At 41.3% G+C, this 16,240-nt stretch overlaps 1 protein-coding gene across 1 annotated transcript in view; it reads left to right on the forward strand.

Annotated features, from left to right (window-relative positions):
* Nucleotides 1-280: 280 nt before the first annotated feature.
* The window catches only part of SRRM3 (serine/arginine repetitive matrix 3), an 80,907-nt gene continuing 64,947 nt past the window's right edge, over nt 281-16,240 (forward strand). Inside the window, exons 1-2 of the mRNA XM_032216115.1 lie at nt 281-343; nt 1,443-1,702. Of these exons, the coding sequence (XP_032072006.1) occupies nt 281-343; nt 1,443-1,702 (323 nt within the window). The remainder of the gene's footprint in view (nt 344-1,442; nt 1,703-16,240) is intronic.

Below are 16,240 nucleotides of genomic sequence, written 5' to 3' on the forward strand. Positions count from 1 at the left end.
ATGTTGTTTAAATTAATTCACAGCACTGTGCGCCTCATGATATTGCAGATACTTTCTCAGTGGTTCTTGGGTGCCAGCCTCCTCCCTTCCTCAGCTGTTGCTGATTTTTATTAAGCTGAAAATAAACTTCTTGACTGGATGAGATAAGAGAAGGTAGGAGCTGGAATAAATTAATTTTAAAAAGTAGATCTGTCTTTTTATCTGTCTTCTTTGTCACACAAAGCTTCTGCAACTGTTCAAGTCGACAATAGCTGAATTCTGGCAATCAGATTTTGACAAAATGCGATATATAGCAATTGACATTGCCTGTTTTTGGTTACTGATACGTAGCAGTTTTGAAGATGTGAGTTTTTGTTTGATGACTTGCAATAACACTGCGTAATTCTAATCAGTAAAATCTCGCTTGGTTCGCTCCCCTCCACTCAGTATTATTCTCCACAATGAAATCAAATTCTGATTCTGAAATTCAAACACTCTGATTTATCTCATGCAATTTACGCCAATTTCTTTTGTTGGCTGTGGTTTCTCAGTGTCAGTATTAAAGCGCTATGCTTTCACTTTAAAGTGACTAAATGCAGCCTTCCTTAAACTGGTGACTTTCATATGTTACATTTGAGATTCCATCATCTCCTAGCCAGCATGGAGATTAAAGGGTAACATACTGGAGGATATTAAAGTGAGAAAAGCAGTGTTAAATGGCTTAAGAGCAACATAACACACAAACCATTCGGATATCACGCTCTCCAAGGGTTGAATGTGGCACTGGGAACCCTTTTTTGAATCTCCATAGTGGTAAATCTATGAGACTCCATGAGCCATTTCCATGGTGGCCTTCAAAATATGGCAAGCAGATCTTTTGTTTAAGTAGGCACTCGATCACTTAATGTTACAATAATAACTGATTCTCAGATGTTATTTTTTAAGCATCTACTCTCATGTACATTTGAACATGTTTTAATGTATTGATTGTTGTGAATAATGAATAATTATTAGTGAAGCATATTTTATCTCTATAACAGATAGGATATTTATTCCTAGGAAATACATCCTAGGGCATTATTTCCCAACCTTGGTAGCTTTAAGATACATGGACTTCAATTCATTATCATTGCTTGTCTTGTGCACCTTAAAAGCATTTTGGTGGTGTGAATTCAACAGTCAGGTTAGTTAAAAGTTGTTGCTGAATCTACATACTATGCTTGGGTTGTTTGTGGCTTAGCATGTTATGCAAAACTAACTTGTTCAAGACTCAATGTATTTTTCATATTTGGAAATGAAGTCAGTCATCAGTAATTCATCAATTAAATGTGTTGAGTGAACACAAGCAGAGTGTGATCCCAGTGAAATTATCTGCCAATGTTAATTTTAATTGTAAGATGTGAGAGGATTTCCCCCCACCTCCAGAATAAAAAAATAAGCATGTGCTTTTCCTCTCTCCTTAGTTTTCAGCCTGTACCACCAAAGACCATCCAGTTTACATGTCTGTCTATAATAACGGCACCAAGATGCCTTCACCACAGGAGGCATCCAATGGCTTCCCCCAGCCCAGTGCCTCAGGCACTTGGCACAAACCAGAAGAGGAAGTGCGACTGGTAGAATCTGGCTTGGTGAAGAAGGCACACCGAGAAATCCTGGACCATGAGAGGAAACGGCGGGTGGAGCTGAAGTGCATGGAGCTGCAGGAGATGATGGAAGAGCAAGGGTAAGTGGGGGTTGAGTGAAGGGTCCTTGGTGCTCCCTGAGCTTGGTTGTTTCCTTGCAGACATTTCATTACCTAAACTAGATAACATCATCAGTGCTATTGGTTGAGTGAGTACTTATTTGATCTAGTACCCAAATTCACACAACACCTACCCCAATGTTTCTGAGGGATCCATCCTGTCAGGCTTCTAATGACAAACCAGAAGCAGAAAAACAGATTCAAGAACTTCTAATGCATGCATGCATGCATGCATGCATACATACATACATTGAAAGAGAAGTAATGGAGCTATTGTGAATAGGCGTGGTGGTGCAGTGGTTAGAATTCAGTTTCTGCAGACTGACAGCAGTTTGATTCTCACCGGCTCAAGGTTGACTCAGTCTTCCATCCTTCCAAGGTGGATAAAATAAGGATTTAGATTGTTGTGGGCAATAGGCTGATTCTGTATGAGGGCTGTAAAGCACTGTGAATCAATATGTAAGTGCTATTGAAATTAATATTGTGAAAGAATTCCAATAATTGCTGTGTATTAAATGGAAGCCCTATTTATAGTGAAATTAAGGATCAAATTCCTATGCCTCTTTCTGCTCATGTGATGTAATGGTTTCCATCGACTGCTTGATTTGGTAATAGTTCCACTTTGTTTCTGTTTGTCTGCTTGTAGCAATAGCAATAGCAATAGCAGTAGACTTATATACCGCTTCATAGGGCTTTCAGCCCTTCTAGAAATGACTGTTATGCACCCACACACACCTACATGCACCCACACTATCATATATCCACACACAGCAGGGACGTGCAGTCACTAGAGGCAAGGGAGGCGGAGCCTCCCCAGTCTCCTGAGAGAAAGGAAAGAGTTTTAAATATTTTTTTTTAATGAATTAAAGCCAGGATAGTTGCTACCAGATTTCAAGTCACAGTGGCTTGGTGTCTGCTCTCAGTGTTAACTAGGAGGAGGCCAGAGAACTCGGGGCCTCTTTTGCTTAAGGAATTTTTCGCCTTTTAAAAGTTAAGGCGGAGTTAAAAAGCAAAAGATTTAATATGCAAAAGAGGCACTGATTCTCCCGCCTCCTGATCTGGGAGCAGCGAATCATGTCTTGCACTTGAGCGACTGTGCAAGTGCAAGGGTGATTCTGGAGAAGTTTTTCTTTCACCAGCCGCCATTTCTTCTGCAGCCAGCCCAGCACCGAGTGGGGAGGACGAGGAGGAGGAGGAGGAGAAGAGCGGTGAGCCCTTGTGGCTGGCTGGGGAGGGACTCACCGCTCTTCTCCCAGCCAGCCAGCCACTCACCCCCACCCGACCTGCTCCCTGCTTGGCCGGCCGGCCAGCCGGCACAAAGACTCACCGCTCTTCTCCCAGCCAGCCAGCCACCCACCCCCACCCGACCTGCTCCCTGCCTGGCCGGCCAGCCGGCACAAAGACTCACCGCTCTTCTCCTCCCAGCCAGCCAGCCACCCGACCTGCTTCCAAGAATGTCAGCGGGGACGGAGGAGGCAGTGGGCGAGGCGGCAGAGCACAGCAGCGGTGAGAAGCAACACCCCCGTCGCTATGTCCGACAGGCATCTCGCGTTTATGTCCATCATAAACGAGAGACGCCTGTTGGACACAGCGGTGGGGACGTTGCTTATTGCCACTGCCGCGCTCTTGCCTCACCAATGGTATCTCTCACCGCACGTCACTGACACACACTACACCCATAGGAAAATAGCATCATGGTCAACACCATCTCTCTGCCATGCTGGGGGACTGTCTCTAGAAGAGTTTGACCAACTGAATTCCTTTTGGATGTTCTGTCTTGTTCCCCTCCCTTTTTGCTTCTGCATCTGCCATACACACAAAATTTATACACCACATTAAAGCATAATGTAATAATAACAGCTACTCAGTAGCAGTCATCACACTGAAAGATGGGCAGCAAACAAATTTAATACATAAAAACCTCCTTTTTTATGACCATGTTATTCCTTTATTCAGGGTAGAATTGGGGTAATTGGATGGAGCTGAGCATTTACTGACCAGGTGCCCTTCATGATGCCACGTGGAGTTCACAGCAGATATTTTTTTCTTTGCATCCTAGGAAAGAAACATCTATCGCTACCTAGGATTAAACTCTCAACCTTCCAAGTGGAAGGCAAGCATCTTCATCACTAGACCACCATGCTGCTCTAATAAATACAAAGTATTTTTAATGTGTATTGAATAGGCCACCTTTGACACATTCAGCAATTATACTTAAGTCCACATCAAAGAAATCATTATTTTAGCAGGTTACATGAAACCAGCCATAGTTTTTTCAGAGAATATTTTAATAAACAATAAAGATAGTCCTATGAAAACCCTAAAGTTTAAAGAACTGTAAAACGAAGATGCATGCCCAGATATATAGATATCGTAACAGTTAATAGCAAATAAGATATTATTTTATTTAAAAAATATTTTCATCTAAGGTCACTATTGCAAATAAACACACACACAAACACACACACACACATCTAATCCATCCTTGTAAAAAGCAGTACCTGAAGGGGAAGCCTCTTTGCTTAGGTGTTGGTTTTCCACACACTGAAACCTCACCTTCCCCCCCCCCCCACACACACAAGAGAGTAATAAAAAAAATGCAGTTCTTCCCATCACATGAAATCTCAAATATTATGATTTACCTACTAGTCTACCACAGACTTGCATAATCTCCCCAAATTGTAGGGGATGCTCTGATTACTGGCTAATCTGCTATTCAGGTTAAATCAACCTGAACATGAATCTCTGTATAGTTCAGATTTGCTGCAGGGCATCATCCACTTGTGTGACGGGTTTCCTGCATCTCTGAGAAAAAAAACCAGTTAGGGGAAGAGAGGTGTTTTGCTCATAATGTTGGAAAGAGAGATCCCCAGGCAGTGCTGTCTTCCATTTCAACCCTGCTTCACTTTTCTGTTTTGTTTTATTTTGTTTTTACTACTGGTGCACCAAGGGATTGATGCAAGGGAGCAGGGGAGCAAAAGGCCATTGGGAAGGTATGACATGAGTTTTTCTGTCCTGCTAAAAGGAAGCAGCTGCTTCTAACTCCGCCAGCTGGTTTGTGACTCAGATTTACCGGTAACTAGCAGCAGCAACTGTCTTAAGAAGTCAAGCTTGTCAGATTCACTTCCTTGTCATTGGCGCCCAGGAGAAGGCCCGTCTTCCATTGCTCTCAGTAGAAAGACAGCATTCTAAGAAAAAAGAAAATGCATACCCCAAATGACATATATTTGATTAGAGGCTCCTAACTAATCAACTAATTGACTAGGATTTTTAAACAGATTAGTGATACATTCAGAAAGTCATTAGCCTAGCAGAATAGATCCTTTATATCTGGATAGGGCATTATCACTGCCAATGTCTCTCCGTTTAAGTTAATTGCTTGGTGAACAATGCGAAATGCAAATTTCATCACGGTCCAAGTGGCAATAATGTATATATCTGCCAGTATCTTTATTCTTCTTTCTTTCATTCATTCTATGAAACAATATATTAAAAGAATATGAAAAAAAAACCAGAGTATATTGCCAAAAACTAAAAACATGGATAGTAACTGAAGAAAAAGCTTGGATAAGCAAGATAGGATGTTCATTTGCAGAAACTCCAGCTTTCAGTGCATCCTATGTCAATATTTTTTTTCCTAATGTTTTTTTGACCACCAATATAATCAGGCAGTAAATAGGTAAATGGGGAAAATCCAAAATACAGTAGTCTTACAAGAATTCGTTCACTGACCGTTCAAAGCTACAGCTGCACTGTCAATTAGCAATAGCAATAGCAGTTAGACTTATATACCGCTTCATAGGGCTTTTAGCCCTCTCTAAGCGGTTTACAGAGTCAGCATATTGCCCCCAACAATCCGGGTCCTCATTTTACCCACCTCGGAAGGATGGAAGGCTGAGTCAACCTTGAGCCGGTGAGATTTGAACAGCCGAACCGCAGAACTGCAGTCAACTGAAGTAGCCTGCAGTGCTGCACTCTAACCACTGCGCCACCTCGGTCAAAAATTATGACCATTTTTTCAGACTTATGACCATTGCAGCATCCCCATGATCCCATCATCAAAATTCAGATGCTTGGCAATTGATTCATATTTATGACGGTTGCAGTGTCCCAGAGTCGTGTGATCTTCAATTTTGTGATCTTCTGACAAACAGTCAATGGGGAAGCAGATTCACTTAACAACCATGTTATTAACTTAACAACTGCAGTGGTTCATTTAGTAAGGCCACACTTGGAATACTGCATCCAGTTATCGGTCGCCACAATATAAAAAAAAGATGTGGAGACTCTGGAAAGAGGGCAGAGAAGAGCAACAAAAATGATTAGGGGAGTGGAGGCCAAAACATATGAAGAATGGTTGCAGGAACTGGGTATGTCTAGTTTAATGAAAAGAAGGATTAGGGAACATGATAGCAGTGTTCCAGTGTCTCAGGGGCTGCCACAAAGAAGAGGGAGTCAAACTATTCTCCAAAGCACCTGAGGGCAGGACAAAGATAGGTGGAAATTAATCAAGGAGAAAAGCAACTTAGAACTGAGGAGAAATGTCCTAACAGTTGGAACAATTAATCAGTGGAACAACTTGCCTCCAGAAACTGTGAATGCTCCAACACTGGAAATTTGTAAGAAGAGATTGGATAACTATTTGTCTGAAGTGGTGTAGGGTTTCCTGCTTAAGCAGGGGGTGGAACTAGAAGACCTCCAAGGTCCCTTCCAACTCTGTTATTCTATATAATTATAGGTTTGTGCAAGTTGGGCACCTCTATACCTCTTATGAATAAACCAACAAATGAATGCAGGGGAGGCAAAGAGAACCAAGGAATACAGGGGAGAAGGTTATTGGTTATCATTTCCAAGCCCCTTATAAGATGAATGCTTATGGGGGCTTTCTTTTTTATTTCCTCCATCTCATTTTCTAGTTTCTTTTGAGAACAACATAAAAGGAATCTGACATTTTGTGTTAACTGCTTTCTATTCATCCTAATTCCATACATGGCTGTCTGCAGGGGGATGAGAAAAGTGTACATGACAGCCATAGCCATGCTTTCAAAGTCCCATGATTTTATGGGCATCCCGGTATGCGACTTCACTCACACAGCTGTGCCCATCATCTAACTTTCTTTTACACCCCTTGAAACACCTCTGATAATTCCATAATTCCTTCTCCCCAATGCTCTGGATGACATTCCATTTATTTAGTGGCATCTCTACAATGTTCCCTGGGTAGAAATGGTAATGCAAATATTCTCCTAGCAAAAGTGAAGGATGCTCCTTGCATCTGTTTGTCTGAAACGCTGCAGGGTTTTTTGCCTGGATATATCCCTACAGTGTAGATCATTGTCCTACACATCTCTCACAAACTGTCAGCATGCAAGAAAATCTTTTCTTCTTTATACTTTTGCAGAACAAAAAAGCCCTACCTCTGTAAGGCTGCCTGATATACCATTATGCTATTGATTCGAAGATAGTCCTTGATTTATGATCCTAAATGATCCCCCAATGATGGTTTTAAATCATGGAAGTCGTTTAGCTAGTTATCATATGACCATGCCCAATTTTATAACCTTTTTTGCAGCAGTTGTTAAGTGAACACTGTGGTCAAACAATATTAGGCCAGCCCATTGTTCACTATGGGTTTGTTTTGGTTTTTTTTGCTGGTAACTGGAAATAAAAGCTGGTTTTCAGCTAAAATGTTGTAAATTGCAGTCATGTGAAAACAAAAAAAAAATGCTGCTTTTCAGCAAAATCACAAATTGCAGGATGCTGGAAACAGCCATGAATACAATCTAATTGTTGAGCACCCAAAATACAGTGATGTGACTGACATCACTGGCCATCGAAACTGACCATCGAAACTTCAAATCAGGTTGTAAGTAGCTTTATTGGAATCTGTGGTAACTTCCAATGGTCCAGTAGTGGGTTCCAGATCCTGTTCCAACTGGTACGGTTGGAACTGGCCTGGCGGTATCCACATGCACTCAGCGTGCAAGCACAGAAGACTTAAAAGACCGGTAAGGAGCTCAGACGGGCGGGTGGGCCCTTCAGAACACCAGAACGGAACGGTATCCGGTGCTCCGGGCTGGCTCTCATACGCCCGAATTGGGGCATACCGCTTGCAACCTACCACTGCAATGGTCTCTAAGCAACCCATTTTAAGTTGAGGACTACCTGTAATTCAGGGGTGGGGTTTTACTGGTTCAGCCTGGTTCTGGCCTACAGGTAGCTCCGAAGATCTGCTTAGAGTGAACCAGTTCACTCCGACCTTCAGGTAGGCCCGCCCGCACCTGGTTTATACTTACCTATATTTCCTTGTTTTGTAGCCCCGCTGCTCAGCGCGGACTCTGCCGTGCCTCAGCTGTTTTCCTGTGAACTGTGCGCACACGCTCAGCGAACCAGTTGTTAAACTGGTAGGATGTCACTCCTGCTGTAACTGTGTCGAAATGTAAAGTTATGGCTGTTTATGTATCTCCTATAAACTCATCTTGAGTTTACTGGGGAGGGGGATGGCTTATTTTCAGCAGGAAATATTGTAAGTCATAATCAGAGCCATTCAGAATTAATTAGCTATCACCCCAAAGCACTAAAGAAGGAAGTCTGAAGGACTTTCCTGATGAATATGCTTGCATCCAAGAATCAGGCATAGTTGGTTTAATTGGTAATGCTCTGTGTCTCCTTCCTACGGAGAATCACAAATTCTCTTCCTTGTTTATAATATAAAGCTGTCCTCTCCAGGGTTCCCCCCCCCCATCAGCTCCATCTGCAAATAAATAAATAAAACATAAAGCGGCTAATAAGAAGAGTGGCCATCTGTTGCCTCCCATATGCCACAATCTTTTGACATCCTGTCACCAAGTACATTGTTGGCATGAATAATGTGCAATGGCAAATATTTACCTCGTTCAGCTGGATCTTTCACCATCCAGTGGGTAACTCTTGGTTATTTTTAATCTCTCAGGCCTGACTCTTTATAGAGCTCCATGTGAGGCTGGATTAGTCACTCTGTTTACTAAGCACAAGCTACCGGTGTATATTTGGGGCTGATTGCAATGGGGAAGGCAGCAGAGCTCCACCTAATGCTGGATAAATCACAATAGAAGAGCCTTATTAGATTGACTATAGATTTCAGGCTGATGTGAGTTTTCTTTGCCTAAAAAAAGCCTCTTTTGCTTTTTTAAAAATTCAGATCCTATGGCTAAAAGTCAAGGAAGGGAGTTTTAATGAGGGATGGTAGAGTTGGTAGCTTTGTTAATTGGAACTCTTAGTCATTTGAAAAATAACCATCTGATCATCGAAATCATTTTATTTCAGTGATCAGATGGAACCCCCCCCTCCCCAGAATTATTAGCAGACAGGAAGTTTTTCATTCTTGTTCATCTTTGATTATAAAGAAGTCATTCTGAGAACGTTTTGCAATGAAAATGGAAGCATGGATTGGCCAATGTAAAAAGTTCTGGGTTCTGAAACTTTTCTGCCTAACTCTCTGGAGAACCAAGCTCTTCTAAATAGTAGCAAAGTTCTCCTAGGTTGATCTGAGGCTGGTATCAGCAGGGCAGTGGTGGGTTCTGGATTCCGTTCCAACTGGTACGGTTGGAATGGCCCTGGAGTCACCCACATGCACGTGCGTACATGCGCACAGTGCACATGTGCATCATAGCATCAAATGACACTTCTGTGACACTCCAGCTGCTCGGCAGAGTATTGTGCAGGTGGCATATGCGCCATGTGCATGCACGTAAGCACCAAAAGCTTAAAACACAGGTAAGGAGCGTAGGTGGGCGAGTGGGCCCTCCAGAGGACCATACCAGAACGGTACCCGGTGCTCCGGGCAGGATCCAGTATGCCTGTACTGGGGCGTGCCGCCTGCAACCCATCACTGCAGCAGGGGAAAGATAATGGATTGGATTCTATTCAGGAAAAGGGCCATCACACAAGAAAGTAGATGTTAGTCCATTGTAGCCAATTGCTATTTGTGTCAGATTGTTGTGGTCTCCCACAAAAAGGAGAAATGAGTGTAGGTCACTCATGAGAACTGCCACATCTTTTTGAGACCTCATGAGAGGTACGTCACAATTTCATAAAAGGTCAGTGTTCTTATATCAAAATTCAAACTATTTTATCACATTTGTATAGCTGCCCATCTCATGTAGTGACTCTGTGTGTGCTGTATATAATAAAGCAAAAGAAAATTTAAATTAAAAAAATAATAATTTGGGCAGTTTTGAGGAGGACATTAGGATGAAGACCAGGATTGAAAACATTGCTAATCTCAACAGCAAATAACAGTGATGAAGGAGGAATCCTACTCAATTCCAAATCAGCCCTTTAATTCCTGAGGGAAAAAAGTTAATTGTTTTCTGGCTAACCTCTCCTGCCACACCGTGCTGGCACGTTGGCATCACTCTGTTTCATATTGCTTCTTGACAGTGGGAAAATTTGTCCCCATGTTCAGCACTTATAATATTTATATTATATCCTCCATAGGCAAAGAGGTAAGACTGTTGCCATAGTTATGGCATTCTTCAAGGAAACGGACTTGGCATTTTGCCTAGCAACAACAGAGATGGAAATTGTCCTCCTTTGGCGGACATGATGGCAATTTTGCCCACTTCTGCTGTCTTTGCGCCATGTGTGCATTTTAAATATATTAAATATTTATGATTTTATTTCTAAGCTACCCAGAGTGGCTTTTCAAAGTGAAATTGGCAGTATATAAATTAAATAAATAAATGAATAGATCCTATACAGTGGTGGGTTTTTAGAACCTATTCTGTGGGTGTGGCCTGCTTTGTGGTAGTGGCTTGCCAGCCATGTGACCGGGTGGCAGTGGCTTGCCAGCCATGTGACTGGGTGGGCGTGGCCAACTTGTAAAATGTGGTGAAACTCACTTAACAATGTTCTTGCTTAGCAACCAAAATGTTGGCTCAGAAACTCTGGCATTTGAAGCATGCAAGTCTTAAAGCTGTCAAGTTACAAGACCCTTGCACTCGTAACCCTTTAGAAACCCCCCCCCAGAGGTGTTCAAACTTGACAGCTTTAAGACTTGTGGACTTCAACTCCCAGAATTCCTCCTCTCGCTCTTCATCTTGATGATGTGCGGATGGGTGGGGGGAGGGAACTGGAACCGGTTCTAAATAGCACTGTAGATTTGTGGAACCTCTTCTATAGAAGAGGCTAGAACTGGCAGGAACCCACCCCTGGTCCTATGCCAACAAAGAATGTTAGAGAGGAACTCTGACTTTCTAAAACGGGGAAGCACATAAGGAAATGAAGTTGGGGTTGTTACCTGGATTGTTTGAAAAGCATCTGCAGTTGTCGAGTGCAGTCACATGACATGAAGGAAATCTGTACATGGGAACTCCAAATCTGGTTCATAAGTACCTCCCCAATCTGTTGGAACTTTGAATGGTTGCTAAGCAACCGGTCGTAGGTCATATACTATGGTACCTATATCCTGGAGTCCAGACTAAAGCTTGGAACTTTGCCTGGAGCTCAGTAGCAACTGGAAAGGAAGCAACCATAATGAAATAGCATCTCATTCCAAACAAGTGCTAGAACGTTTGGAAAAAGGTGAAGATTGTATGTTAAAGACCTTCAAACTTTAATTTGAACTGAGTATTAACAAATTGAGTATAAAGGGGGGAGTATTAAAGACTTGTTTGCATGGTAACAACACCTGGCCAGGTCTAGAAAGGTAGAGTTGACCCAGAGAAATAACCTATTGTTGGGGAAGGTGTGTCTTGCAATAAAATATTTTGTACAGGTGTGCCAATCTGAGGTATGTCCAGTCATTGGAGAGCAAAGAACCTTCACAGGGAAGCAAGGCATGAGTTCATCACTGCCTTCTTCTATGTCTTTGTACTTGCTGGGGAAGGCAGCAAGCTCTCTGGTTACCTCCTGTTTTTTTTTTAAATCCCTGTTGCCTTTTTTTGCAATTGAATGCCACCACCACAAGGTGTAAAGGTGTAAAGACTTTTGTTTGTTAGTGCTAAAGAGCAAAATGTCCACTGCATGTAGATATTTCCTTTTCTCAGGAGCTGTGGGCAAATTCAGGATGCTGAGAGAGGGGTCAAAATAGTCAAGATAGTGTTGTGATCAGCAAAAGATTCATCCCTTCTTAAATGTTTCACAATACCTGGCAAATGAACAATGTGAATACAGGTCCGGATACCAGAGGTCAGCCCCACTAGCTAAGCCAGATCAATAAATCATCTCCATATGAAAGACTTGACTAGACTAGACTAAAATAAAAATAAAAAAATAAATAAAAAAGAAAGCCCCCATAAGCATTCATCTTATAAGGGGCTTGGAAATGATAACCTATAACCTTCTCCCCTGTATTCCTTGGTTCTCTTTGCCTTCCCTGCATTCAAGGTGTTGGCTATGGTTAAAGGTGGCGCAGTGGTTAAATGCAGCACTGCAGGCTACTGCTAGATCAGCAGTTCAGCGGTTCAAATCTCACCGGCTCAGGGTTGACTCAGCCTTCCATCCTTCCGAGGTGGGTAAAATGAGGACCCAGATTGTTGGGGGCAATATGCTGACTCTCTGTAAACCGCTTAGAGAGGGCTGAAAGCCCTATGAAGCGGTATATAAGTCCACTGCTATTGCTATTTGTTGATTTATTCATAAGATGTTTTAGGGTGCTCAACTTGCATAATTGTGCCCAAACTCATGCAATTATATATACTGAATAATTATAGGTAACAAACCAAAAAAGAACAAAACGTAACCAGTTAGAATATAGAGTTGGAAGGGACCTTGGAGGTCTTCTAGTCCAACCCCTGCTTAGGCAGGAAACCTTACACCACTTCAGACAAATGGTTATCCAATATCTTCTTAAAGACTTCCAGTGTTGGGGCATTTACAACTTCTGGAGGCAAGTTGTTCCACTCATTAATTAATTATAACTGTCAGGAAATTTCTCCTTAGTTCTAAGTTGCTTCTCTCCTTGATTAGTTTCCATCCATTGCTAAAAGTTAAAATTACTTTTATTGGGTTATAAGAGCAAAATCTTGCCAATTGGACGATGCTGCATTTTCTCCCCCTCCTTATACTCCAGTGAATTAAAGAAGTGTCTGCCTGAGCAGCTTCTAACTGTTAGCTCCTTGATCTGGACTTTAAAAAAATGTTTCAGCCCCTTTTGCCCAGATAACAAAACCTGCAGAACTCCATCAAGGTTGTCTTCCTCACTTCTTACACCAAAGTTACATTTCCCGCATCAACTTTAAAAGCAGGCTACTTCAAAACATCCTCACCTGTTATGAAGCTTAGGAATTCATAGGATGGATATCTTGGTTTATGGCTGCTTTCTTTCTCCTCTCCCACCCCCCCCCCCCTTTGAGCTGCTGAATTTTAATGTATATTTCAAAGGCAATGATTTAACGAGCCAGTTATTTCTTTCTTTTTTTCTCTATCTCCTGCTTGCCTCGCCAGCTCACTTTCATCTGACAATTCTTTTGTAATATCTCAAACCCAAGAGACAGTTTTCATGTTGTGTGTATCTTCCCAGTGAGCTACTTCAGAGAGCTGGCATAGTCACAGTGGGAATAGATAGGGTAATCATGGGGAAGGAAGACCCATGGAAGGCAAAGCTGCTATTTATTCTAATCATGTGCTGTGAATAATGGATTTTTTTCTCTCCAACTGTCATCAAGACCATCCTGAAAGATAGAAATAAGTCAAGAGAACTGATTCATCAAGCTTGCACCACTCAATGATTCTTAAGTTGAACCTCTCTATTCAGAGGTAGAGTACCACTGTATTAGGGACTGGAGGCGGGCAACAGGCGAAAGCTATTCCTTTTTGGGACTTAAGCACTAAATATTTTATGATGATATAGTTGCTACATTGCTATGTGCTCTGTAACTGGTTGTCAAGCCCCATGAAGCTGGGGTGAGATCAAGAAAGAATAAACAGTACAGATATCAGGAAGATATCTTTACTGAAAGAGATAAATCATTGTTTTTCAACTTTGCCAACATTAAGATGAGTGGACTGCAGCTCCAGAATTCCTCAGCCAGCTTGCTGCCTGGAGAATTATAAAAGTTGAAGTCCACACATTGTAGAATTGCCAAGCTTGAAAAACATTGAGATCATTAGAGAATCTTATAAAAAAATAAAAAGAATTTCTCACCCTCATTTATAATGAGTTCAAAAAGTGTGGAGGGCATAGAGAATGGCCTTGAAGGACAGGAGGAAAAGCTTGCTACTATTAAAGTCAACAATCAGATAAGAGAGTCTTGAGCCCAGGCCAAGAAAATAACTTAAGTAAATATCTCAGATGAGCCCCTCTTTAGTTCAAATGAAGATAGAGGAAGGGAAATGGGAACCCATTCAGATTTGCAAGATTCTGTTACTCTGTATGTAATTGTCTTCAAATCTGTAATGAGTCCTGGTGACATCTAAAGTTTTCTTAGCAATGTTTTTTGGAGGTTGTTTTGCTTTTATTGGTACCATAAAATAGGTCCTGAGACTGGTTTTTTTTTAATCTGGTCTGCCTTGTAAGGCTGACAATAAGGAAAAGTCTGAATGGTTCTTGGTTCTCTCTGACCTTTTTTTTTTTTTGGCAGACATTTAATTACCCAAACTGGTAACATTATTAGTGCAGGAAGTTTCCTGGGAGGATTTGGAAAGCTTCTTCCCAGGTTTCTGGTCACTTGGGATAAGTTGTCATTTAATAAACAACAACAACAACAACAACAGCAATGTTAAAACCTGACACCCATTCATGGGATCATCTGCTAACTGACTTGGTTCTCTTTCTTGATTATTTTATATTTGTGTTCTGTGTTCCCTTTCACTCCTTGTCTAACTTACCCACTGTCTCACCAAGTGGCATCAGGTGACACCAGGTGGCATCTTGCTGGTGCTCTCTGAAGAATTAGGGTAACCTTCATTTTGTCTGTCAAAAAAATCTTTACACTTTTATTCAGTACAACAGCTAATTGGAAGCTTCTGTATTGAGGCCATTCCAATTTCTTTCTGGGAAGAAAGCAAAAGAGACAATTAGCTTGAAGCTGAGTTCACAGGCTTTACTTTAGAACAGTGGTTTTTTTTTTTTCAAACCTGGTAACTTCCCCAGCTAGAATTCTGTGAGGTGAGGTCCACCATCTTAAAGAAGCCAAAGTTGAGAAACACTGCTCTATAATAAACAAAATACAACCCAAATGAGTACAGCTGTGCAAAGTATGATTCTTAAAAGACTGAATTCCAGTTCCCATCATCAACAAATTGTGGCAAGAAAGGGTTAGGGTTGTGAAAAACAGTTGTTAAGTGAATCTGGCTTCCCCACTGACTTTGCACAGTAACAATCCTAAATATGAACCAGTTAGGAGTCGTCTCAATTTTGATCACATTATCATAAGTAACTGTAAAAAAATGGTCATCAGTCATATTTTTCATTGCTGTTGTAATTTTGAACATCACTAAATGAACTGTTGTAACTCGAGGACTACCTGTATAATATAACCAGTATCATCATCATCATCATCATCATCATCATCATCTGCATTACAATGATCCCTTACATCTGGTTTGACACAGGTGTCTCACCTGCATGTGGGGAATTGAAAAACCATAGCAGAGAAATTAAAACCCCCACCAGAAAAATATCAAAATACATACAAATATGATAAACAAAGAATTATACAGTTTTATATAGATACAAACATGAATTACAATACATCCAGTATCACTACCATCATCTGCACTGCAATCATCTCTTACATCTAGTTTGGCACATGTGTCTCAGCTGCACATAGAAAGTGAGAACTATGTGGAAAAAGAAGGGGAACTATTTTGCGCCTTGCTGTTTCATGAAGAGAGGACTGCAATAAAAATATGCAAGGCAGAGAGAAGGCTGCTGACAGAGGTGGGGAAGAGATGATAGTCCTTCTGTGTATTTGAACGCCAACCCAAAGTCAACTGTTCTATTATTGAAAAGCTAAACATGCAAGGAAGCCATGAAATATTCATCGGGGCTTTAATGGCAGCTGAGCCATCTGTAACAGCCCACACAAGCTCTTTCTTTCCATCTTAATAGCAGAAACAAGCTGCTTGCTTTGGTTTGATTCCCTCATTTCCCAATCGGTAGGATATCTGAAGCATCATTTCCTATCTTAGTTCCTTAAATGTATTTTTATTTACCTGGTTTTTGTGTGTGTGTGTGTGAGAGAGAGAGAGAGAGAGAGATCTCACACACACACACAAACACACACACACACATTAGATAGATAGATAGATAGATAGATAGATAGATAGATAGATAGATAGATATAGATATAGATATAGATATAGATATAGATATAGATATAGATATAGATATAGATATAGATATAGATAGAGAGAAATAGATAGATAGATGATAGATAGATAGATAGATAGATAGATAGATAGATAGATAGATAGATAGATAGATATAGAGAGAGATCTCTCACACACACACACACACACACACACAGCGAGAGAGAGGGAGGGAACTGCTTGAGTTAGTTTGGACAGGAGGTTGGGTTAGAAGACCTCCAAGAT

This window comes from Thamnophis elegans, chromosome 4, assembly GCF_009769535.1.
Source record: "Thamnophis elegans isolate rThaEle1 chromosome 4, rThaEle1.pri, whole genome shotgun sequence".
Taxonomy (NCBI): domain Eukaryota; kingdom Metazoa; phylum Chordata; class Lepidosauria; order Squamata; family Colubridae; genus Thamnophis; species Thamnophis elegans.